General features: G+C 43.5%; 1 protein-coding gene across 1 annotated transcript in view; it reads left to right on the top strand.

Moving 5' to 3' along the window:
- drd2l (dopamine receptor D2 like) overlaps positions 1 to 26,737 on the top strand; it is a 29,555-nt gene extending 2,818 nt beyond the window's left edge. Inside the window, exons 3-7 of the mRNA XM_063199258.1 lie at positions 117 to 253; positions 21,510 to 21,700; positions 23,443 to 23,526; positions 25,216 to 25,666; positions 26,399 to 26,737. Of these exons, the coding sequence (XP_063055328.1) occupies positions 117 to 253; positions 21,510 to 21,700; positions 23,443 to 23,526; positions 25,216 to 25,666; positions 26,399 to 26,595 (1,060 nt within the window). The 3' untranslated portion in view covers positions 26,596 to 26,737. The remainder of the gene's footprint in view (positions 1 to 116; positions 254 to 21,509; positions 21,701 to 23,442; positions 23,527 to 25,215; positions 25,667 to 26,398) is intronic.
- Positions 26,738 to 27,709: the final 972 nt, after the last annotated feature.

Genomic DNA, 27,709 nt, shown 5'->3' on the forward strand with positions numbered 1-27,709 from the left:
TTCTGTGTGTGTGTGTGTGTGTGTGTGTGTGTGTGTGTGTGTGTGTGTGTGTGTGTGTGTGTGTGTGTGTGTGTGTGTGTGTGTGTGTGTGTGTGTGTGTGTGTGTGTGTGTGCAGGTACACTGCTGTGGCGATGCCTCTGCTGTATTACACGCGCTACAGCTCCAGGAGGAGGGTGGTGCTGATGATCACGGTGGTCTGGTTCCTCTCCTTCGCCATCTCCTGCCCCCTGCTCTTCGGACTCAATAACGCAGGTGACACACACACACACACGTTAAATTCACACATGCACACACACACACACACACACACACACACACACACACACACACACACACACACACACACACACACACACACACACACACACACACACACACACACACACACACACACACACACACGTTAAATTCACACATGCACATGCCCACACACACACAGACAGACACACACGCACACACATTTCAGCAAATGCATGATTCCCAGACACAGGCAAACATGACGTTCATATACGCGCGCACACACACACACACACGCACACATTGTGAGAGAAGTGTCATCGCTGAGGAGTGACAAGTGGACATATGTGTTCTCTGAATTAATTGCCAGACATCCAAACATGCTGCAGCATTCTAAAAGAGAGAGACAGAGAGAGAGAGAGAGAGAGAGAGAGAGAGATGTAAGAGAGAGAGCGACAGAGAGAGAGAGAGAGACTATTCTGAGTATTCTATTCACCTACAGCCTGATAGTGTTCCTGTTCAAATGCATTGCAAAGTCCATATCCATCCTGTGGAGAGAAGTGGACAAGGCAGGAGTATGCTCATGTGAGGTGGGAGTCAAAAAAGAATGGGGTCGCTGAATTGCACCTAGCTCTTGTGTGTGACTCCTTTCCTTCTTGACTGCATTGTCTTTTAATAATTAAGCACAGAGCGAAGCTCTCCAAAAGACAAAGTTGCAGACGCCACCTTCGCTTATTGTATTTGAGGTTGGAAGTACTGTAGTTGCCTTTATCTGACTGTAAATAACATGCACAACTTGGGACCAGAGCCACATGATCAGAGAATTTCGCCAGGTTTTTGTTCACCAAGGCACACGTTTATACACTTTTAGTTCACCCATCCTCCCTTTATTTTAACCCTGTAAGATACAGCTTTGTAAATGAGCTTGTACCAGAATGGCAATTACCAAGTCGTAATATATTACTAAAGGCCTTGTTTTATCGCACAGTAGTGTAGTACTATGGCAGTAGTTAACTTTTCAATGACTATTACATCATGGAGGTAGGCCTACAGCATGCATTATGGGGGGCTACACAAAGTATTTACAATAAATAATTTTCTAAAAATAATACAAATGCCATTCATTTCACCATCCTCTCAGTATTCCTCATAGCGTCAACATCAATACAGTGAGACTGCTTGCAAATACGGTCGTGATCCAGATGGACCGGTCAATGATTTTTTTTCTTTCCCTCCAGGAGTATGAATGGCCCCCGTTGGCCTCTGGGTTCAATAAAAGCCAATGTGCTCCACAGATGACATCTATTAGATCTCAGAACCCACCGACCCCAAATGCCTGCAGACCTTCAGTGAAGCACTGCTATTACTCTCCCTTTAGTGGCCTCTGACAGACACTTATCAGATTTGAAATGACGAGTGGAGATCACCACAGGGCTACGGGGAGGGGGGAGAGAGAGAGAGAGAGAGAGAGAGAGAGAGAGAGAGAGAGAGAGAGAGAGAGAGAGAGAGAGAGAGAGAGAGAGAGAGAGACACACACAGACAGACATACAGACAGACACAGAGACAGAGAGAGAGAGAGAGACAGACACAGACACAGAGACAGACACACACAGTGAGAGAGAGAGAGAGAGACAGACAGACAGACAGACAGACACACTGGTAGGTACAGTAGGTACTGTATATACGGTATAGAGATGGAGGGAGGGAGAGGAAGAGGGGGGGCAGAGACCGAGAGGAAAAGAGAATGACAGAGAGAGAGAGAGAGAGAGAGAGAGAGAGAGAGAGAGAGAGAGAGAGAGAGAGAGAGAGAAGGGATGGTCAAGGAAAGACGCCGCTTTCGCTCAAGGTCAGACAGAAGAGAAAGGCTATCCGTCGCTTTTCCTGAAGGGGTGGTGCTAAATACAGAGATTACTGCACTCCGGGGCCTTGTAGAATAAAAACATCAAAATCTTGTAAAGTGCACAATACTCATAAAATTTCTCATATAAAGATTCCACACGGACCATGTTTTGAAGCCCTGCCCTTCTGTAACAAAATAACATATGTGAATAAAACACAGACAAATAAACAAAATCAGACAAACAAACAAATACATTTCCCTCAATCTAGATGAGTACACATTTCTTGACATTGGGTGGAAGTCGACAAGTTGTCCTCACATCTATTCTTTCCTTGGTAATGTTAAAATATAACAACAACAACAACAAGAACAAAGCATGCACAACCAATGGCAGTTGTGGGTGGAGGTTGTCCTTGGTTCCTAACACTACCCATTACCTCCTGTCTCTATGGCACAGATGCCTTGTCACTCATATGTCTTATCCAATAGAAGCAAACAAAAATACCCTGACGAAATCCAAACAAGTTATGTTTACAGTGAGCAATGAGAGGCTTTTGTAATGGGTGCTGTATTGATCAGCTTCGACTGAAGAAAGCAAAGCAAAAAAAAGCCCTCACCCTGCTGCCAACCTCACAGACAGACATGCTCATGCACTCACACACACACACACACACACACGCGCGCACGCACACACACACACATAAACAGACACACACCAGGCCCGTTGCGTTAAGGTAAGCAAAGTAGGCGTTCCCCTTGTGCTGTGTTACCTTGTCGTTGTGGGGAAACTTGCGTGTCTCTGTGACCCGGATAGCTATACCGACGGGGGCTCTGCCCCCAGCAGGTCCAACCAAGTCGGGCAGATATTCCAGGTAGAGTCCAGACAAAAAACAGCACCTTGCCCTCCAGGTTGGAGGTTTGGGCATGGGGCCAACAACCCCACCCTGTAAAAAGACACTACTGTTACGGAAACTTCTACGAACTATACCACTATGGACCTCACAGTAGACTCGAGCCAACCTATTGGCAGGATGACCGCCCCTGATGAAAGCCTTCAACAGGAAGTCAGGAGCGAGATGGGTAGTCTACTGGGACCCAAAACAACGATCCGCCTGGGCGCATGGAATGTCCGTACCATGTTTGACACATCAAAAACAGCTCAGGTCACCAGTGAAATGAGAAGATGCAGGTTGGACATCCTGGGAATAAGTGAATGCCGATGGACCGGCTCTGGACGCCAGGCGATGAGCGATGGCACAGTTATCCTGCACTCTGGGCACTCCAATCAACACACGCGCGGCGTGGCCCTCATAGTCTCAAAGGAGAAGGTCAACACCTTGCTAGACTGGGAACCCCTCGGTGACAGGCTGATCAGAGCCCGCTTCAACTCCATGCACTGTAAACTCACCATCATTCAGTGCTATGCACCAACTTATGAAGCGAAGGAGGAGGAAAAAGACCAGTGGTATGAGGAGCTACAGCAGACAGTCTCTTAAGTTCCCCAGCATGACATGCTAGTGATCATGGGTGACATCAACGCCAAGGTGGGAGCTGATAACACAGACTGCTATGAGAGAGCTATGGGGAAGCACGGGTGCGGCGTGATGAATGACAATGGCGAGCATCTTGTTGACTTCTGCATAACCAACAACTATGTCATTGGTGGCACCATCTTTCCAGATGGTGGCACCATCTTGCCTGAGGAAGATCCCTCTGTTGGATCGAAACGTTGCCATATGTTAAAATGAAATAAAGTATTTTTGGAGTTAATACACAGTGTGCAGACCGCTTCATCACACTACCTACTATCAGGGCTCTGAATTAACTTTTTCCATGACCAGCCAATTTGGCTAGTGGACATTTTTTCTTACCAGCCAAATAGAAGTTCAACTAGCCATTTTTTTATCTCACCAAAATAAGCTATGCGTTAGGCTAGTTATTATTGTTTTAATTATGGTCATTTTGTTCAACTATTTCCACAATACAGATACACTATAGGCCTACATACCATATGCCTACATAATAAGCATAGGCCTATTATATTTTTTTTTTCATTTTTTTTTTTACTTCTGCTTTATTTTTTACTTTCATTACTTAGGCCTAATCAATTTTATTCGTTATCATTCCATTCCTCTAAAAACAGTGAATCACATCACAAGCCACACACACAACAGACCTTTAACATACAGTAGCCTAACCAAACACACAGGAAACACTACAAAACCTCACATACGCAGACCGCAAGGAAGGAAGGAGAAGAGATGAGAGGAAAAGGAGAGGAGAGAGGAGGAGCTCTTCTCTAGGCCTACCATGCGCAACAAAATGACAATAAGCCTATGTTTAACTAAATGTAAATAATATCACGGGGATCTTCGTTTCCTTTGTTACTTCTATAGCGTCGTCGTTGGTTTTTTTGTTTGTTATTTTTTTTCTTTCCGATGGCGTGGGCTTTCCAACTTAGTTGTGCCAGGACTCGGAACAGGACAACTGACAGCTCTACGCTCACACGACTCTGACAGTCAGCTCTCCACCTCTGCCCTTGTCGCAATTTCGTTCCACAACCACTCCTTTTTTAACGTCACTAGTATTACTGTTACAATTACTACAAGCATTCACCAACACAGAGAACCTTACAGAGCAGAAGTAGCTCTGGGCATAATCTGCGTAAGTCCTGTTATTGAAACGGTCAGGCCCTCGCGTTCAAAAAGGCAGCCTGTTACAGCAAGGTTCGTGCTAGTAGCCTAATAGGCCTAATAGCAGTCACGTTAAAAAGGTTGTAGCGAAAGCGACAAGAGCATAGGAGGAGAGCTGCCTGTCAGAATAGTGTGAGCGTAGCTAACAGAAGGCTGGTCATCTGAAATGTTTTCAGTCCTGGCGCGCACAGCATGGAGTTGCCACTGTGAGCACCGGACCTGTCGCTTCTATGGGATCTGTCGCTTTTGTCATCTGATTGGCCGAAATGAACGATCCATGTTTTAGGGGCTGTCCATGGTGGGAGGCTACGTCGTGACGCTAGTGTCCATGGGTAATGTAGGAAATCTCGCAGTCTAACGTTCGTCATAGCAGCGGTTTGCCGTTCATAATTTACTGTACTCGGGCGCTACTAGCCAAATGTAGCCAAAATGAATTTTCACCCGTGTTTGGCGGGTTGGCGTGTGTTAATTTAGAGCCCTGCCTACTACCTTTTGTCTGGCACCTGGACAACTACCTGTGGATGTGCGCACCCTACCTCCAAACACCATCATTCCACACAAGACTATCCATAAACTCACATGGAAGTCACCTGACGGTTCCACCACCAACCAGATTGATCACATCTTGATCAACGGAAAATGGCGCAGGTCCCTCCAAGATTTTAGAGTTTATCGTGGAGCCGACGTCAACAGCGACCACAACCTTTTAACAGCCATTATTAATCTGAAACTAAGGAAAGCGCAAAAGCAGAATCAACATAAGAAACATCTTGATGTAGCCAAACTAAAATTCCCTAAGATCAACAAAGAGTTCTGCCTGGAACTGAAGAACCACTTCAGTGCTCTCGCCAAACCTGCAGATGAAGACTTGAACACCCAAGACAAGTGGGAAAACATCAAAAAGTCTTACGTAGGGACAGCCACCAAAATCTTGGGCTATAGAAAGAGAGAGAACAAAGAATGGTTAACACCTGGCACCTGGCAAAGAATTGAAGAAAGAAAACAGCTGAAAGCCAAGATGCTTAGCACAAAATCACCTAGGCTCCATGAGCAGGTCCAAAAAGCCTACAAGGAAAAGGACAGAGAGAAGAGTGCAAGGACTGACAAAAGGGCCTTTGTGGAGGACCTAGCAGAGAAAGCGAGCGTGCAGCTGCACGGGGCGAGTTGAGCACGATTTACAAAATCTCTAAGCAACTCACAGGCAAGTACACCAGACAGCCATCCCCTATCAAAGATAAAGAAGGCAACATCCTCATCACTGAGAGTGACCAGATCTTGAGATGGGCTGAGCATTTCCGTGAGGTACTCAACTGCCCTGAGCCAGACAATCCTGCCAACCCCTCACCAGCAGAAAGTGTCCTTTTTTTTGTTTTTTTTTTTTTGTTACTTTGTTTATTGGTAGGATTGTTCACAAGGCTTACAGTTCATTTCAATATAACACATTCATCATCATCATCATCATCATCCTCATGATCATCATCACCATCCTTTTTTCCCCTTCTCTCTTTTTTCTTAATATAATTCAATGACTTTTCAGCCTACTACCAGATAAACTTTTTTTTTTTTTTTTTTTCCCCAAATACGTAAATGACAATAGACAGTTGACGCAGACAAACATATAGACAAAAACAACAAACCAACAAAGACAGAGAATAAATAAAATAAAAAATAATTTTAAAAAAGCACTTCAACTGAAACCTTACGAGACAATGATAGAGAGAAAAAGAGAGAGAGAGAGAGAGAGAGAGAGAGAGAGAGAGAGAGAGAGAGAGAGAGAGAGAGAGAGAGAAAGAGAAAGAGAGAAAGAGACATTCTATAGCTCACCTGTAGGTGTATGTGTGTGTGAAGTAGGTGTTGTATTGGATGTATGTATGTGCTGGTGTAGAGGGTGGGTGTGTGAGGGCATGCAAAAGCTGTGAAAGATTTGGAAGCTTATGTTGTTGTTCTATTTTCAAAGTAAAGACACATATTATTGCAAAGATTTTCTGGGTACATTTCTTCCCATTTGTGTGAGCACTTTCTAGAAAATAATATATTTTTTTCCATTTCCAAAACATTTTCTATTGTATTATACCATAGCTGGACATCTGGTTGTTTGCTTTGTTTCCATAGTTTTGTAATTTGCTTTAGTGCAGTAAGTCTTAGAATATGAAAAAAAAATACGGTGCGTTCTTTTTATGCTGTTCGGTAGGTCAATGCCCAATACATTTACTGGTGTTAGAGGTTGTTTAAGATCAAAAATGTATGTGACAGCTCGCTTTACCTCCTCCCAAAATGGTTTTATTTTAGAACATGTATAGAATATGTGTGTATGTGACCCTTCTTCTCCACATCCTCGCCAACATTTTTTGTCAGCTCCTGAGATATGGGCACATTGTTTAGGTACCATAAAAAATCTTTGATTGACCTTCCAGCCAAACTCTTTCCAGCATTTGGACTGGGTTGTTTTGAAAGTCTCTTTCCATAATTCACTCCAGGCACTATCTGTAATAGTAATTAGTAATTCGTTCTCCCATTTTTCTTTTGCCTTGCACTTTGTTTTTGTCATCCTTTGTATTAGTTTATAGGCCTTTGCTAGAGCACCTCCCCTTCTACTTTTGTTTCTATTTTCTAACAAAAAAATTAAAACTTCATTAGTTGCCTTTTCCGCCTTTTGTTGTATATAGCTCCTGACCTGTAAATACTTGAAGAAATGTTTTTGTGGTAGACTGTATCTCTCTGCAAGGGTTTGAAATGAAACTACTATATTTTTTTCAAAAACTTGTGCAAATATGGTCAGTCCTGTACTTGCCCAAGTGTCCAAAATGTTGTCATCTTTTTGTGTTCTAAAATCTGGGTCGTATCTCATTTGTCTTAGCCGTACGCTTTCAGTATTGATTTTTAAATGAGAACATAACTGTCGCCAGATCTTTAATGTATTTCCAATGCAGAATGTTTGTAGATGTTGCTTTTGTGTCACTTTTTTAAGGAAAGGTAAAGAGCCAAGTAGTCCATTCGACAATTCTCTTTCAATATTGATCCATTTTTATTTGTGATTCCTCTCCCATCCAATTCATTATTGTTAAAATTTGTGCTGCGAAATAGTATTTTTGTATTTGTGGGGCCCCTAAACCTCCCTCTTCCTTTGGTTGAGTTAATGTCTCATATTTGATTCTATGTTTTTTGCCATTCCAAATAAAGTCTGCAAATTTTTTATTCCAAGTTCTGAAAAAGTTGGAGGTAGTGAGACTGGAAGTGCTTGAAACAAAAAAGAGAATCTGTGGGGAGTACCATCATTTTAATTGTCTCTACCCTACTATAAATTCCATCAGGGATTAATTTCCACCTATTGAGATCCTGATTAATCTTTAATTCTAAAGTATTATAATTGTTGTTATACAAGTCACTCAAGTCCGGGCTAATATAGATCCCTAAGTACTTTATTATCTGTGAGTCCCATCTAATATTATAATGTTGCTTTAGATCGTGGTCCATTTCCCTGCCAATTGTTAAGGCTTCACATTTACTTTTATTAATTTTATATCCTGAAATTGTACTATAATTTTCTTTTCTATTTCTCCCATCAGTTGATGCAATGATTGTTTTGGGGCTGTCAAGTAAAGTATTATATCATCAGCAAATAGTGCTAGCTTGTGTGTTTCCTGTCCTATTGTAATTCCTTTAATATTTTTATTTTGTCTAATAGCTATTGCAAGAATTTCAATGTAAAAGGTAAAAAGAAGTGGAGAGAGGGGGTCCCCTTGTCTTGTTCCCCTTTGAATTAAAAACCGTCTTGATAGTGTACCGTTTGTCTTTACAACTGATACCCGGGTTTGCATATATTGCTTTAATCCATGTACAGAATTTTTCATCAAAACCAAAACTTAACATTACTTCAAACATGAAAGGCCATGAAACTAAATCAAAACGCTTTTTCTGCATCCAAAGTCAATAAAATTAGATTTTCGTCATTCTTTTTTGAGTAATCAATTATGTTTAATGTTCGTCGTATATTATCACCCAGGAGACGTCCTGAGATGAAGCCACATTGATCGGTATTTATCAAATTAGGAATAATGTATTTTAGCCTTTTGGCAAGGATTGATGTTATTATTTTATGATCAGTATTTAATAGAGATATTGGTCTGTAGGATGAACAATTTTTTGGGTCTTTTCCTTCTTTATGAATCAAAGTGATAATGGATGAAGTCCATGTTGGAGCCCATCTACCTGTGCCCAGTGCATGGTTGTAGGCTTTTACCAATAAGCTACCAAGCTGATCTTTAAATGCTTTATAAAATTCATTTGGAAAGCCATCATCTCCTGGTGCTTTTCCTTGTTTTAGACCTTGTATTTCCTCATTTACTTCTTCAAGTGTAATAGGCTTTGTTAATTCAATATTATTGTCTTGTGTTGCTTTTGGTATTTCAAGTTTTTTAAGATAATTCTGAATTAGTTCTTTATCATCTTTTAATTCTGTTCTATAGAGATCTTCATAATATTTAGCAAATTCTTCTGCAATCTCATCTTTGTCCATTATAACTTTATTTTGACGGGTATTTAGTTGTGTTATGTGTGTCTTCTCTTGCTGTTTCTTTAATTTATACGCCAGTATCTTTAACGCCTTTGGTCCACCATCATACCGCTCCTGTTGTGTAAATGTCATTAGTTTCTCAATTTCCACCATGCGTAATTTATCTATTTTTTTCCGTTTTTCTTCTAACTCAATCTTAACCTTTTTATTGTTTGTTGCACTATGCTGTTGTTCTAAACATTTTATTTCATAAAGTAGTTGTTTTTCTAATGTTTCTTTAGATCTTTTCCTTGCGGAGGAGTAGGATATTATTATACCTCTTAATACAGCCTTTACTGCTTCCCATAGTGTGATGGGATCTATATCTGGCGTGTCATTTATTTCTATATATAATTTTAGTTCCTTTTTTATTTTTTCTACGAAGGTTATTTCCTCTAAAAGAGAATTGTTAAATGTCCACAGGGATTTACCTTTATTACAATTAAGTTTTAGAGACAGAGAGATGGCAGCGTGATCTGAAATATTAATAGAGCTAATTTGACATGAATTAACTAGTGTGAAATTGTGTCTATACATGAAAAAATAATCTAACCTATTATACACAGAATGTCTTCCTGAGTAGCAAGTGTATTCTTTTTTACTTGGGTGGAGTGCTCTCCATATGTCTACCAGTCCAAATTCTTGGCATGCCTTCCTTAATAAGTCAGCATTCTTTTCAGATTTATGCAGTCTCGTACTTGTTGAATCTATTTTTGCATTCATGACAAGATTTAGATCCCCAGCTAGTACAGCTATTCCTTTTGCTTTTGTCACTAATACATCTATTAACTTAGTCATAAATTCTATACCAGCGTCTGGTGGATAGTATATGTTTAAAAAAGAAAATTGTATCCCTTCTATTTTACCTACTACAAGAACATATCGTCCATCTTTGTCTGTAAAAACTTCTTCCATTTCAAAAGCAATGTGATTTTTAATTATTATTATTACTCCCCTTTGCTTTGTGTTATATGAACTATAATATATATTTTACTATTTGTTATTTTCTTTAATTTCTCATGTTCTTCTTTCTCCAAATGCGTTTCTTGTAAATAAATTATATCTGCCTTCTCTTTTTTCATTTCTAATAAGATCTTCTTCCTCTTTATAACATTGTGCATTCCGTTCACATTCAGTGACACTATTTTAAGATTATACATGAGGTAATAAAATACTCTTTGCAAAATGCTAGTGTGTGCCATACGCATATGTGTAATTATGTGTGATTTGAGCTTGCAGTGGTGTAGATACAGGTAAGCCATAAATAACAAAGGAAAACGAAATACTTAAACACATACAATAGACAAAGAAAAAACGAATAGACAAGGACTCACATACAGAAATCAGGTTCCATCTGTACTCCATCCGTATAGGACGGTAGCTCTTGGTGATTGATGTTGTAGGCATCCTTAAGATCAGGGTGTTAGCCAACATAGTCAGCAAACTCATTCCCTATTGCGCCAGTTTGTTTTAACCCCCCCACCCCCCACCCCAACCCCTATGATTCAAAGTGATTGCCCTAATTTATACCAATCATTATCTTCAATCAAAAATAAAAGTTAATCAAGTTTCCAAATAAATAATGTTATTAGTATACCTCTGGATAGTGCACCCAGACTAATTAAAGCATTTTCAGTAAGATAAGCCTAGTGTTTATTTTTAACATAATACCAAAATTCATACTCTGCTGAAAAAATCAGACAAGAGGCAATAGCAACACAAAATTAAACAATAATTAAATTAAATCCAGTATATTATGAGGTGCTATCCTACACCCAAAGAGGCTTGATCTGCCGAGAGAGAGAGAGAGAGAGAGAGAGAGAGAGAGAGAGAGAGAGAGAGAGAGAGAAAGAGATCCAATACTCATAAGCCATATCTTACTTACATTCACATACTCATACTCCCCAGACCCCTCCCCCACCGCTCCCCCTTCCCCCCCCCCAACCCCCCCAACCCCAACCCCTTCCCTCCACCCCAACCACCCCCCGAGAGAGAGATAGAGAGACAGAGAGAGAGAGAGAGAGAGAGAGAGAGAGAGAGAGAGAGAGAGAGAGAGAGAGAGAGAGAGAGAGACATGCAGCCATCCCGAACCAGTCACTAGGTAATGCCATCACAAATTCAAGTAATTAAAGTAAATCCAATAAATTATGAGGGCCATCCTACACCCAATCAGGCCTGGTCTGTTTTGAGAGAGAGAGAGAGAGAGAGAGAGAGAGAGAGAGAGAGAGAGAGAGAGAGAGAAAAGACGCAGCCATCCCGAACCAGTCACCAGGTAGCATCGCAAATTCAAGTAGCCTAATTAAAGTACCTCCAATAAATGATGGGGGCCATCCTACACCCAAGCAGGCCTGGTCTGCTTTGAGAGAGAGAGAGAGAGAGCGAGAGAGAGAGGAGAGAGTGTAGAGAGGAGAGAGACGAGAGAGGAGAGAGAGAGAGAGAGAGAGAGAGATGCACCCACTACATAAACCATATCATACTTATTTTCAGATACTCCTACCCCCCCAAGGGAGAGAGAGAGAGAGAGAGAGAGAGAGATGCAGCATAGGAGCTATGATACCACCCCCCCCCCCCCCCCCCCCCAGCGAGAGAGAGAGAGACAGAGAGAGAGAGAGAGAGAGAGAGAGAGAGAGAGAGAGAGAGAGAGAGATGCAGCACAGGAGCTATTACTAATCAGTCTCTCATCCCTTCCTCCTTCCAGGGTCCTAACAGTTTTTTTTTGTTGTTGTTTGTTTCAAAAGTCCAGCATCTTCATTTACCCCTAAGAGAGGTAGAAAGAGAGAGAGAGAGCGAGAGCAGTCCGGTCTCTTCATTTTCCCCTACGGCAGAGAGAGAGAGAGAGAGAGAGAGAGAGAGAGAGAGAGAGAGAGAGAGAGAGAGAAAAGACGCAGCCATCCCGAACCAGTCACCAGGTAGCATCGCAAATTCAAGTAGCCTAATTAAAGTACCTCCAATAAATGATGGGGGCCATCCTACACCCAAGCAGGCCTGGTCTGCTTTGAGAGAGAGAGAGAGAGAGAGAGAGAGAGAGAGAGAGAGAGAGAGAGAGAGAGATGCAACCACTACATAAACCATATCATACTTATTTTCAGATACTCCTACCCCCCCCCAGCGAGAGAGAGAGAGAGAGAGAGAGACAGAGATGCAGCATAGGAGCTATGATACCACCCCCCCCCCCCCCCCCCCAGCGAGAGAGAGAGAGAGAGAGAGAAGAGAGAGAGAGAGAGAGAGAGAGAGAGAGAGAGAGAGATGCAGCACAGGAGCTATTACTAATCAGTCTCTCATCCCTTCCTCCTTCCAGGGTCCTAACAGTTTTTTTTGTTGTTGTTTGTTTCAAAAGTCCAGCATCTTCATTTACCCCTAAGAGAGGTAGAAAGAGAGAGAGAGAGCGAGAGCAGTCCGGTCTCTTCATTTTCCCCTACGGCAGAGAGAGAGAGAGAGAGAGAGAGAGAGAGAGAGAAAGAGAGAGAAGTAGCAGCTTCGCTGCCCTTGGACGTTTCCATTTGTTAGAATCCGAATCCATCCATTCCGTGTCCATATCTTCGTCAAATCCGGAAAGAGTCTAGTTCCATTTTCCATATGTTGATTCTTCCATTATCGTCCCTTTTCCCCAGACCAGCAGCATACTCTTCAGTATTTAGAATAGGCAAATTATGCAAACTAAATCATAGTTCGTCGCCAGGCATTTTAATGACGATTAGTTATTTTCAAAAAATAAATAGAAGATAAGAAAAGCCAGGAGAGGAGAAAAAAACCCTTTCACAGTCCAGTTTCCCCTCGTATAGGCAATTTTTTACCGGTCTTATCCTTCATAGTCTCGGGGATGAAAAAAAAGAAGAAAAAAAAAAAAGAATTGAGTCTCTGCAGTCTTAAATGTCCAAATCCAAGAAAAGAAAGAGGTGGAAAAGACATGAAGTCCACCATCATCACCTCGCGTAATTTATAGCCGGTCTTGACCACCATATAGTCCTTGGCGAAAAACAAATGCGTCTCTTTAATTTTAATGGTCCGAAACTCGAGGAAAAACAAGGATGAAGAAAAAAAAGGAAGCCTTCCCAACTTCAGCTTCACCTCGCTTTATAGGCTATAGGTCTATTGCTTACCTATCCATATTATCCGATGAAAAAAGGACAAAACTAAAATTGGATATCTGGCACCTCGCGCAGAAAGTCCAAGTTGACATACCGGGTCCGTTGTAGGCCACTTGCGCAGTTCGTCGTCCAGCCTTTTAGTGACCTCAGTAAAGAGAGAAAAAAAAAGAAAAAACAGGGAGGAGAAGAAGAAAAAAGACAAATCTTCCATAATCCACTAGGCTGTCGGTCTATCCATCATATAGTCCTTTGCGCTTTAATTCTTTTGCTGCTTGAGCTGCGTTCGAAAAAGTTGTAGTTGATCCGTCACTGTTGAAGACTTTTAGCTTTGCTGGTGGGAGAATGTGGCTTTTAACATTGCGTTCTTTCAACTGTAGCCTAATGGGTTTGTACAATGCTCTTTCTTGTCTTACTTTATAGGTATAGTCGTTGTCCAGGAAGATCCGCTGGTCCTTGTAGATGATTTCACCTTTTTGCCATGCCGTTTGCAGAACCTTCTGTTTCACCTCAAAGTCACGAAAGGCCACAATAATGGGTCTTGCCGAGTCCCCGCTCACTGTTTTGGTGCGGTGGGCGCGCACCAGGTCTAATTCTTCTGTGACCCCAATGTTCTCCGTGATGAATTGTTTTAGAAATGCTTTCATGTCCCCGTCTTCACTTTTTTCAGCCACATTGTAAAAACAGACATTATTTTGTCTGGACTTGTTTTCTAGGTAATTCACTTGGTCAGTCAGTTTATCAATTCTTGACAACATAGATTCGGTTATTGCGTCTTTCCCCGCCTCACAGTCATCCAAATGACTAACTCTTTCTTCCAAGTGATCGATCCTACTTCCCATAGATTCCACTTTTTCACGGGTCTCTTTTGTTGTTTGCATTAAGCTTTTGATGTCGCGCTCACTTTCCTGACGGAACTCCTTCAGTTCATCTTTAAGGTCTTTAAATTCCCTCAGTAAAGATTCTTTTAGTTGATCAAACATTTGTTGGATATCACCTGTCGCCGCCATGTCTTTTTCTGGGTTCTTCTTCTTCTTCGTTTTTTTCTCAAATTTCAGCTCATGTAGTTCTGTTACCTCTTTCGCCGATCGAAGGTTCATTCCTTACTATTTTTAGATATCATTATTTCATTGTTAGTTAATTTCAAAATTTCCCGGGGTTGGTGAGGACAAAGGGTTTTCAAGCTGACGCCATGTCACCGGAACCGGAAACTCAGAAAGTGTCCTTGACATTGAGACAAACTTGCCATCAAAGCCTTGAAGAATGGGAAAGCTGCCGGCATGGACTCTGCCCATGCAGAGATGCTGAAAGCTGACCTTAACACCTCCGTCAATGTGCTTACTGACCTCTTCAAAGACATCTGGGAGAAAGAGGTAATACCTCAAGACTGGGACAAGGGCCTGATTGTCAAACTCCCCAAGAAAGGAAACCTCCAAAATTGCAGCAACTGGAGGGGCATCACGCTGTTATCAGTAGCAGGTCTTCTGCAAGATCCTACTCGACAGAATCGATTGCGCTATTGATCAGAAGCTACGGCAGGAGCAAGCAGGGTTCAGGAGAGGAAGGGGCTACACAGACCAGATCTTCACTCTGAGGAACATCATCGAGCAGTGTGTAGAATGGAACACTCCTCTGCACATCGACTTCATCGACTTCCGCAAAGCCTTTGACAGCCTACATCGTGACACCCTATGGAAGATCCTTAGGGCCTATGGAGTTCCTCCAAAACTGGTCACTCTCATAGGAATGTTCTATTGTCACTTTGAATGCAGCGTCATTGTTAGTGGTGAGCCATCCCCATGGTTCACTGTGGAGTCAGGTGTGCGGCAAAGGTGCACTATTTCCCCCATTCTCTTCCTGATTGCCATATACTGGGTCATGCGGAGTACAATTCAGTGGACTTTGCTCTCCCAACTTGAAGATCTAGACTTCGCCGACGATCTTGCTGTCCTTGCATCAAAGCACATCCATCTGCAGGAGAAAACTGACAGACTGAACAAATTCGCCCAGCAGGTAGGGCTGAACATCAATGCGTCCAACACACAAGTGATATGCATTAATGCCACCCCTGATGCACCAATCACAGTGGATGGACATGCCCTCGACTATGTTGAGGACTTAACGTATCTGGGAAGTCTTGTCTGTAAGGACAACTCTGCACAAAAGGACATTAGAGCAAGACTCGGAAAGACACAGGGTGCTTTTGCTAAGCTGCACACCATCTGGAAGTCCAAGCAATACAGCTTACGAACAAAGGTGCGACTGTACAACAGCAATGTAAAATCTGTACTGTTGTACGGCGCAGAGTGCTGGCGAGTAACATCTAACGATATGAAAAAAGTCGAAGCCTTCCACAAAGGATGCCTCAGGAAAATCTGTAGAATCTTCTGGCCCGAGAAGATATCCAATACACATCTATACAAGAAGACCAAGTGTAACAGCGTGGTGCTTGTAACAGCGTGGCGCCGCCGATTCCATTGGCTTGGACATGTTCTCAGGATGGACCAAGACTGCATACCCAAAACCGCGCTACGATGGACTCCACCTGGGAAAAGGAAGCAAGGCCGGCCCAAGAACACCTGGCGGCGTACGGTGACAGCTGAGCTGAAGGAGATGCATCTAACCTGGGGTGAGGCACAGCATGCTGCTCAAGACAGGTCCAGGTGGAGGCAGATCATTGAAGCCTTATGTCCCATCAGGGAAGAAGAGGATTAAGTAAGTTAAGTAAGCAAAGTAGGTATTTGCCTAGGGCCCCCGAGTAGGAGGGGCCCCCACGGACGACTTGTTTTGTATTCAACCGCAATGACGATTTTAAATAGCGTTATAATAAACCACTGTCATCTGTATGAAAGGCTCTGCTGCGAGGGCAGCAACAGCGCCTCCCTAATACCCCCTGCTCAAGGGGCCCCCTTTCAAATTGGTTTGCATCAGCGACAGCGTCAAGTCAAGTGCCCAAAAGCGCAATGACAGTATAGTCAAAGTACCCCCAGCTGGAGGGGCCCCCCTTCCAATTGGTTGGCAGCGACAGCGAAGAATCAAGCGCAGCTACAAACTGAAAGGGAAGCGAAATTATCTGTCTCTGAGAATTTTTCTCAGACGCCAGTTTAAATTCCATTTTTTTGGCTAAAGCCAATTGCTTTTATAATGAAAGTTATCTCGAAGACATCATTACTCTCTGTACTGCAATCAAACTGTCCCAGGCCAGTTGACATCGCACAGACAATCCATAGAGCTATGCTGTAACAAGCACTGGGCAAACGTCAAGACTGTTCAATAACGCACCGTTTCTCGAAGCGGAACTGTTTTGGATCTGGACAAATGTGCAATATTTCGGATAACACGAGTCACACAAGTGAGCTGAGAGGAATAGCTAAAGTGTAACACAATAGTCCCTCTCTTGCTATTAGCCATGATGTGTGGATTACAAGGTGGAACATGGGCAATGGTTATGGAAACGCATGGATAACAGTGAAAGGTTGTAGAACATGGTTGTAGGACACGGTCAAGACAACGTTTAATGTAAGGGCACTGGGTTAATATTTGTCCCCTGTCACAACTGCAATCATAGAGTAACGTGGGTGGTTTTTCAGTGTCGTTTGGTCACTATGTATTCGTGGTCACGTTTGACTTCATTTATTACTAGAATATTACCTGGTCCAGAAGAACACACCCTTTCTGAAATGCTGATTGCGCTGCGGTGATGTGTTATTGTTGAATGCATTTAATGTGAGTTGTTGCTGTAATGGTATTACAACGCATTTCGTGGAGTGAATGATGCAATACGAAATGCAGCGTGCAAGAAAAAGGACTGAATAGGTTGTCTGAATTCTCGTCTGGGGTAGACCCCCTTGCCTTGGTTACAGAATTCTTGCTTCACATCCCCAAACCCTCCACTTTGCCGGGTGCCTGTAACTGTTAATTAGTTTCTTAGCCTTGGGTTTCTGGACGGTTCTGCTGTTTTATGAGTCAATAGTTCTTTTCACAAATGGTGCACCCTCTGTTGGATTTTAAAAGTGGTTGGAAAGATTAGACCTAATTCTTTATTTGTGATTGGCAATGCAGATCATGATGTTGGTGATCAGGTCAAAAAACCTGATTGGGCCATATGCTCTCATGTGATGGTAGGATAGGCCAGGTTACATCACAGACCTATACTAACCTAGACTGGCAATGGGCGGCTCAAGGCACTAGCAGAATTTCGGATAGACTGGGTGCAGCCATCTTTGGGGTTTTTCGTGCCCAGCGGCTCCTCCCACAGACATAGCTCCTCCTAGTGAAGACTATCAGAGATGTGAGCCATGGGAATGCATACGATTTCAAACTGTGACTGCAACGTTATCAAAGTGGGTTTCAATAATTTTCCTTAAGATTTTGACAAGTCGTAACATCTATATTGTCACTCCAGGAAAGGAATCACCCTCACTACCACCGAACGTTTTATTAGAGACCCAGAAGTTGAGCGGTCTTGCCAGATCGGGCGGTTTCCCGCCAAATCAGGCCGTTTAGTAATGCGGTCTTTGGGTAGAAAAGGGCACACAATGATCATCTCATCTGGCAACCCTGCCGAGACTATTCGTTGCAGCAATGCAGCTTACGGTTTGAGGATATTTTGTGATACTGAATCGGTCATGCTTGTGTGTATACAAATTATTTGGCATAATTTACTCTGAGTTATTGACAACTATGTATATAGATGTGTATATAACTTTCAGTAAAGCTGACTGTACAAGCTTCCCAGAAGACGCTGATGGTAACCTAGCAACATCACGAGCCCAGACAGAAAGATATGACAGACTCTCGACTTTGTGTGTAATGGCATTGTGCAACATTATGCTGTGTTGTATTATATGATGTTGTGTTATATATTATTATAGATACACAACACATACGGCAAACGAAGCATCACATTATTTTTGACACTTTTAGAAGTTCATTTCACTTATGGAATGATGACGTCATTACGTAGAAGTCTGTGGTTAAGGGAGTCTTCACCAAGATGGCGGGCGGCTGATTTGGTCTGCTGAGAAATCCGAAAATTTTGAGGCCCATTGCCAGTCTAGTTTAGTATAGGTCTGTGGGTTACATACAGTAGGCCTAAACAACAGAGCATTACTTCATGAAATCATGAGACTATTGAATTGAATGGGCTATATTTGCCCAGGTCTTTATTCATGAAGTTTCATAAAATGAACTGATGTAGGGATATTATAATAACTAGATTGCATTCCATTAGGTTTACATGGATTCTGTGACATTATGTTGTAATGGTATGTGACAATGACTGAAGTGCCACACAGAAATGGTCCCATGCACCATGGCTGACCAGACAACCCCTTTGCCTAGGGCCCCCAAAATTCTAGAAACGGGCCTGACACACACACATGCTCACAAACATACACACGCACACAGACACATACTCCTCCTCACCAGTGCATAACATAGGCAACATTGACGGCAGAGCCCTGAGGCTTGTCGCCATAGTGTTTCCAGCCTTTGTGGGGGGTGACATGGAATGACAGGTTAATTTATGCGAAAACACGCAAGAAAGGCTTCCAGGGCAATTACACTCTATAGCACACCTTCCTGTGTTCTCTCTAGAAAGGAAGGGAACGTTTTCTGTGAGCATGCCAGCTTGCAAATTTGGTATGGTATTTTTCTGCTTATAACCAATGGGCTTTCCCTCTTCCAGTGGACTCACTCACTCTTAGTCTATGTCATTCAATCATCAATTTGAGGGCCAACTGGTTTCTGGTTAAACTCTGTTCTTGTGTGAGCTCTTACCAGTGAATCTTATGTTATTATTTTAATTACCAGTGAATATTATGTTATTATGTTAATTATCTGTAGGAGTAGACATCTTGAGGGTTGCCTCAGATAAGAAGCCCAGAGGAGTTGTTCTGTCCACTGAACTTTGTAACCCCTGTGATTTTCCTTTTTTCATGTTCCTCATTAAAAACGGCAGCAGCGGTTGAAGGGGGCTCACCTCTGTCAAATAAAGGACTTCATTTTGTGAACATTTCCGACACTCTATACACGGTTAATAGTTGATATGTGCTGCTAAATACATGTACAGTATATACTATCTACCTAATATGAAGTGTTTTTAAAAGGTAGTATATTGATGATTTAAGTAGATATTTATCCTGTCATTTCAAATCTGGTCCTTGACTAATGGGTTACTTCATATTCACAGGGTTTTATGCATTTTTTGGCAGAGGTGGGTGTCTTCTCCATTGATTTGCATTGACTAAAGAGCACAGCTCTACCTACAGAAAATAGAGGCTGCACTTGTGTTTTCCGGTTCTGTCGCAAACTGTCACCAGTCTAATGTTCTACCTCTATGAGTTGTACTTATTTACACCCTGCCTGTTCAGTTGTGTGGTGCTTCCCAATGGGAATGACTCCCTCTGGTTTTCCAAAGTGTGCCCTTGTGTTTTGTCTCTCAGACTCAAAATAGTTTGGCGCAGAAACTGACACTGCTAATGGTTGTACTGATTTCAACCCTGCCCTGTGACACTTTGTTGTGTTTCCCATGGGAATGAGTCTCACTGGTGTGGCGCTGTATTGTATAATTAATTTCTGTGTCCCTGTGGGAATTCAGAGTCTAAAGCCCAATTCGCACGAGCAGGGGTGTACCAAGCTTTCCAAAAGTGGGGGTGTTCTGGAACAGGTGAAGATATTATCATCACAAATAGTGATGATCAATTATGTAAACTTGCATCTTACATCATACATCTAGGCCTACAAAATGGAAAAAGTGCGAGTAGATATTGCCAATGCTGTGTGTGACGTTGTGTCTGTGTATGTATGCATCCCCCGCGTCGGATACGCCCCGAGATAAATATTACCTATGGACCACTGGTAATTAATTACTCCCGCACCTCTGTGTTATTTTGTGGCGCATTCGGACAGAATAAGCTAAAAGTCTGTAATTTACTCATTACGTAGACATTTTGACCAGATTTGTCGTAATTTAACTACTTCCTGTTTCGTTGGTTCTTCTTGGGGTTGTTTGTTAGATGTACACATGATAGGCATACTATCACTTGTCCCTGACATGCTTTTAATCAAACCTTCACCAGTGTCCTCCATTATTCCCTCCAGGACAAGGCAAGAGACATGTAGTCTCAATCACAAACACACACGTGTGCATTCACATGGGACTTAAATTACCGCTGGACCTATGTGTTAAGCCGAAACACAGTAGGTAATTTGTGGCGGAATTATTACCCTAAAATACTGAAAATGCTCAAGCACTGCTAGGTTGTATGATCCGAAAATGGCTGGTATCCAATGAGTTAAACAATTTGTTCTTACGTGTAGGTGCCATGGGCCTCACCAGCAAAGACAGTGACTCTCTATAACTGCCACTGTGTTGTGTTCTCCAGGGGAATGAGTATGACACTGTATTTTGCTCCCCTTGTAATTGATTTGTGTGTCTCTGGGGTAATGAAGAGCCTCGCAGTCTCACCGCTTCCAATCTGGTCCATGGGACGTAAGCACTGATCTGGAAGAATGCTGCTGGATGGTCTCAGCCATGGCTCAAACGGCTAAGGCACCGTACTTGTTTATACCGGGGACCCGGGTTCGATTCCAACCCGAGGTCATTTCCCAATACTCTCCCATCTCTCTCCTGACCAATTTCTGTCCTCTCTCTACAATCCTATCAAATGATAAAGGCACAAAAGTCACACAAAATATATTTAAAAAGAATACTTCTGGATGAAGAATCTAGGCTACAGGACAAGCTCTGGCTTCTATTTCATGTATTTTTAGAGCAGTTCTTAGGTGCCATAGGGCTTATGGAAACGACATGTTTTCTTTCCAATAACCTAACTCCCGTCCTCCTCCAGTGCTTGTGGCCTCGTGATGACGTCATGTCATTGACGACAGACATTGAATTCAATATCGCACAAAAGTGCATATTTTCCCATTTGCAGTCAGGATGCTGAATGGGTCCCCCAAGAGTTGTTGTGGTTAAGTTTACAGCAGTGAAACTTTTTTTAGCTCGAGGACAGGAGTCAAGATATTGGAAGTAATACAGAGAGTGCCCCATGAGAATGACCGTCCCTGGTGTGCCGCTGTTTTATGTCCCCCTCAGCGAGCCCTGAGGGCCACGACTGCAGCTTTGCCGACCCGGCGTTTGTGGTGTACTCGTCCGTGGCCTCCTTCTACGTGCCCTTCATTGTCACCCTGCTGGTCTACGCGCAGATCTGCGTGGTGCTGCGCAGACGAGGCCGACGCACCGCACCCCCGCGCAGGCACGCAGACGCCAGCGACCGGCAGAGGAAGGTCAGACAGGTGGGTATGCTTTTCAGACAGACAGGGCTGCGGGGAAGATGGAAATCATGGAGGATGGCATGGTGTATAGTATAGTGGAGGTGCTATGCGTGTATTGGGGAGAAGAGGTAGACGTACCGAGCGTCCATTCAGACATGCCAACAGCAGTGACCATCAGAGGAAAGTCAGGCAGGATGGAAACAGGTGTGTTTAATGGGGAGAAGATTTATGGATTTGGGGAGGAGAGCTGTATACTAGTAACCTGATTTTCATCATCTGGCTGCGGTTCAGCAACTACACGCGAGGGCGTTCCATTCCCTGCCGTAAACGGAACGGCATACCAGAGGGCAAGAGTCAGGTTAGTGCACTAGAGGAGGGAGGAGCTAAATGAGGTCCACAACACTCCCACACAGACAGCAGTGACCAGCAGAGGGAGGTTAGACAGGTGGCTAGGCAGGTGAGACAGCAAGGGGTGCAGGTGTGTAACGTGAGAGGAAATGGAGTGTAGATGCTATGGAGGAGGTGTGTGTATTGGGGAGAGCTGGCAGGGGCATCATACTCCAACAGTAGGCGAATGAAGAATGAGTCGAATGAAGAATAAATTTGAATGACATTAAAATTAACTTTAAAAATGAACATTAACTCCTGGATGCGTATGTACTCTCAGTAGGTGAGAGAAGGCAAGGCAAGACCATTTTATTTCTATAGTGCATTTCATACGCAGAGGCAGTCCAATGTGCTCTACGTTAAAATGCGTTAAAATTACATTAAGAAATACAACATTTTCGCGGGGATGACCCCCAGATCCCCGCTATAATGAAGTTGACCGTTGGAAACCCATACTTACCTGTTTTCAAGAAAATTAATAACTTGACAATACACTCTAAAATTGTTGGGTTTAATTGAAATATTTACTTTTAATTGTATTTAGTGTTTTTCAAATGGCTCTCACGAAAATTTATTTTAAAAAATGTGGCTTGAATGGCTCTCTCCATCAAAAGGAGGTGGGATGGTGCTACTACCAGAAGGTGCGGAGGTTGGAAAGGGAAATAGGATAATGATGGGAGGACGCCCGGTATATTGGCAGGAGGAGGGTGCGGTAGGTGTTTTTACAGTATATTGCCTGGGAAAGGAGTATGTGTGCTGGATTTGTACAGTGTATTGCCTGGGAAAGGTGTCTGTATGTGTTCTGGATTTGTACAGTATATTGCCTGGGATATTTGTGAGTTTTCTGGTGGGGATGAGGTGGTGTAGGTTATGTCGGGACAGTATGACAGCCTGGAAGAGGCAGCATGTGTATTCTGTGGCTAGAGGTGGTGGGATATCATCTTGGCATATTGCCTGCCAGAGGTGCTAGTATTCTGGGAATCGGAATTGAGGCTTATTGCCCGGAGCAAGTGTGTAGGAGGTGGCAATGATGTTGTCATTGTTGCATAGCACGTCTGCGGTGAATGTGAATGGGGACTGCTTTTTCGACTCTGGGGTTTTTTTGTATCTTGGTTTAAACATCAAACCATCCATTTTAAACTGTTGATTTCACAATTCATTATTTCTGTTTTCCCTGTCTCCTTTCTCATGTACATGACACGCACGCGCACACACACACACACACACACACACACACACACACACACACACACACACACACACACACACACACACGCGCGCGCACACACACACACACACACACACACACACACACACACACACACGCGCGCCCACATCTTCACCCGAGCTCTTGCGTTGTCTCTCAGAATAAGTGCACGCACCCTGAAGATGTGAAGCTGTGTACCCTTATTCTGAAGCCGCCTGCCTCTGCCCCTCAACGCAAGAAAGTGGTGAGTTACTCAGCCATCGCTTGTGTGTGTGTGTGTGTGTGTGTGTGTGTGTGTGTGTGTGTGTGTGTGTGTGTGTGTGTGTGTGTGTGTGTGTGTGTGTGTGTGTGTGTGTGTGTGTTGTAGGCATCTACGTAATTTGTACATGTAAAAATATATGTACATCTGTGTGTCTGCATGTGCTATATAAATCATATGTTTATGTATGTACAGTATATGTATATGTACATACCATGTCAGATACACACACACACACACACACACACACACACACACACACACACACACAAAGTCACAGGCTACCCATATACTGTATCACTATCATGCTGCCATCTCCATTCCAGAATCCACATGCTATGTTCCCCTCTTATAATCGTCTATTCATTTCCTTTGCCACGTGCACATATTTGTGTTTTTCATAGCTGTGCCTGTGTTTATCAGTAATGTTCCCCTCTGTCTCTGCCTCCCTCTGTGAGTCTTGGTGTGTGTGTGTGTGTGTGTGTGTGTGTGTGTGTGTGTGTGTGTGTGTGTGTGTGTGTGTGTGTGTGTGTGTGTGTGTGTGTGTGTGTGTGTGTGTGTGTGTACACGTGTGTGTGTGTGTACACGTGTGTGTGTGTGTGTGTATGTGGTGTGTGTTTCTGTGTGCGTGTGTGTGTGTGTGTGTGTGTGTGTGTGTGTGTGTGTGTCTGGGGGGTTGCATGAGAAGATAGAGCCCCATAATAGCTCTCCTCTGTGATTGTGTGTGTGCGTGCGTGCGTGTGTGTGTAGTCAGGGGGCGGGAATGTCTTTTCTGAGAAGATAGCACTCTAATATAGCTTCGCTCATTCGGTTGACAAATAGCAGTCAAGTCAGAGATCAAGACTCATCTTCCTCTCTCTTCTCTTCATCTTCCTCTGCTCTTGTCTCAATGCCACTACATGCCACCTCTACAACCCACCTTCCAATGTCACTTTTTTTCATTCAACCTGCCCCCCCCCCCTTTTTTTTCTGCCATACCATTGACCCTTATCGGTCACCTTTGTCCCCATTCCTCCATCTCTCATCTCTTCTCTTCTCTTCCCTTCTCTACTCCCTTCTTCTCCTTTCTCTTTCCCCATCCCATGACTCCCCTCATTTTTTCTACACTTGTTCACATTATCTTCTGCTTCCTTTAGTAATTACTCTTTTTTCCCTCCATTTTCCCCCATCTGCCTCTTTTTTTGTCCTCTTCTCTCGCATGCTCCCAGATGACTCCTTCTCCAATTGTTCCCTGTTATCTCAATCTTTCTGCCGTACAGAGCCTCATCTTATTTTGTCTTCTGCCATCCTCTACTTGTCACATCTCATCTCTTTTTATGTGCTCTCTCTTTCCTCCCTCATTCTCTTGTCATTTGTCTCACTTTCACTTTCTCTCTCTCTCTCTCTCTCTCTCTCTCTCTCTCTCTCTCTCTCTCTCTCTCTCTCTCTCTCTCTCTCTCTCTCTCTCTCTCTCTCTCATGAGGTCTATTGTCTTTGTGATGTGTGATTGGTTTTCTGTATCCTCAAGTTGGTTTAATTTATATATGACTCATGCCTCACTTCTCTACAAAAGTTGAAATTCTCTTTTGCACACTTCCCCCCTTCTCTCTCTCTCTCTCTCTCTCTCTCTCTCTCTCTCTCTCTCTCTCTCTCTCTCTCTCTCTCTCTCTCTCTCTCTCTCTCTCTCTCTCGCAGACACTGGTGAAGGAGGCCATGGTCCATCCTCTGGAGGTGGATCCCATGTGCTTCCTTGCTCAGAAAGAGCAACAGCAGCAGCATCAGCATCAGCACCAGGATCTTCAGCAGCTGCAGCCTCAGTGTGCCTTCGTCAAGCTCTCCCTCTCCACCTCCGTAGCTCCCAGCCCACCGGGACCCCCACCAGGACCTCCCCCACCACCTCCACCGCTTCCACCTCCATCACAGCCCCCACAAGCCCCAGCCGCCACCACCACCACCACCCGCTCCGCCCTGGCCCCGCGCCGGGCAACCTTCCTAGAGGAAGTACACACGCGGGAGGGCTGGAGGGAGCAGCGGTCAGAGAGGGAGAGGGAGAGGAGCAAGGGAGGGCTGACCAAGGAGAGAGTGAGGGGGAGGCTCTCACAGCAGAAGGAGAGGAAAGCCACGCAGATGCTGGCTATTGTGTTAGGTGAGTAAGAGACACAGGAGAGGAGGCCGGAAATTAGCGAAAATGAAAATGATCTAACGAATCACACTCTGGACTCTTGACTTGAGATTTGCTGAACAATGCGTTTCGCTTGTGCTTTCGTCAGAGATGGAAGAAAGAAAAAGGGAGAAGAAAAATATTATAGAAAGAAAGTAGAAAGTATAGAAAGTATTATAGAGAGTAGAAAACTACCAAATGCAGATGAAAATGAAGCCGTTTTCAATTTTTATATATATATAGGGCCTATATATTTTTGAAAAATATTCACCTTGAACCAAAGAACACTCACCAGAACAGCTTTTCTATCTATTCTTTAAAAGGGACTGAGCACGCCTCCGAAGCACATTTTCATCTTTTTGGCCAGTAAATTGAGGAGCTGAGATGATACAACTTCCTTTTCTCCGTGTCTCACTTCTTTTAGAAATGTGTTTTTCACATACACTGTGAATTTGATTACCCGCCCAGTTTAAAAATACAATTTTGTAAGAGAAATTACTGTTAGTGTGTGATTATGCATTCATACATTAGATGTAGTTGTGCTTGGGTTCTTTACAGTGTGTGTGTGTGTGTGTGTGTGTGTGTGTGTGTGTGTGTGTGTGTGTGTGTGTGTGTGTGTGTGTGTGTGTGTGTGTGTGTGTGTGTGCGCGCACGCGCGTGTGTGTGCGTGTTTGTGTGCATATGCGCGCACGCTCGTGTGTGTATGTGTTCATCCAGGTGTGTTCATCATCTGCTGGCTTCCCTTCTTCCTGACGCACGTGCTGAAGGCCCACTGTGGCAGCTGCTGCATCTCTCCCTCCCTCTACAGCGCCGTCACCTGGCTCGGCTACCTCAACAGCGCCGTCAACCCCATCATATACACCACCTTCAACATCGAGTTCAGGAAGGCCTTCATCAAGATCCTGCACTGCTGAGGAGAGGAGAGGAGAGGATGCCATCACATACACCACCTTCAACATCGAGTTCAGGAAGGCCTTCATCAAGATCCTGCACTGCTGAGGAGAGGAGAGGAGAGGAGAGGAGAGGATGCCATCACATACACCACCTTCAACATCGAGTTCAGGAAGGCCTTCATCAAGATCCTACACTGGAGAGGAGAGGAGAAGAGAGGAGAGGAGAAGAGAGGAGAGGAGAGGAGAAGAGAGGAGAAGAGAAGAGAGTGAGTGAACCCAATCATATACACCACCTTCAACATCGAGTTAAGGAAGGCCTTCATCAAGATCCTGCTCTGCTGAGGAGAGGAGAGGAGAGGAGAGGAGAGGAAAAGATAGGAGAGGAGAGGAGAGGAGAGGGAACTTCCCAAGGCGTTTATCTAGAAGAGAGGAGAAGAGAAGAGAGTGAGTGAACCCCATCACATACACCACCTTCAAAATCGAGTTCAGGAAGGCCTTCATCAAAATCCTACACTGCTGATGATGAGGAGAGGAGAGGAGAGGAGGGGACGGGGAGAGAACCCCATCACATACACCACGTTCAACATTGAGTTCAGGAGACTCACTTATAAAACTTAATGGAAGAATTATGCCAGAAGATTGGCATGTGCACAACACTCAAAATGTATGTGCGAACAAAGAAATATTCCGATTTATAAAACAGTGCGCACATATACTATGTTCCAAACCAATTTCACCTTATAAATCACGGACTCTAAAGTTGTGGTACATCTGTGTGCTTCAAGACACACCAATAATTAACCATGAATATTCAGTGAAAGGCCCGAAATGAATATTGATATACAGACCGATGAGGTGCGGAAAGCAGAGTGTAACGTGTGGCTCTATCAACTTATAAAAGTTGAGCAACGTTGAGCTGTGAAGAAGGTCTATGGAAGTCCTACCAAATGCCAAATTCCTCAAATTGCAGGTGGGTGATCAATGCTTGCAAAGGCCAGCGGATTGGAAAAAATCTGATGGACACATGAACCTGCCAGGACTTGGCAAGGCTATGTATTTATTTTGTTGTACACGAGGTTGATCTGTATTCAACCGGATCGGACCGCACTCTCTATTAAAAGGTGCCAAACATAAA

This window comes from Engraulis encrasicolus, chromosome 5, assembly GCF_034702125.1.
Source record: "Engraulis encrasicolus isolate BLACKSEA-1 chromosome 5, IST_EnEncr_1.0, whole genome shotgun sequence".
Lineage (NCBI taxonomy): Eukaryota > Metazoa > Chordata > Actinopteri > Clupeiformes > Engraulidae > Engraulis > Engraulis encrasicolus.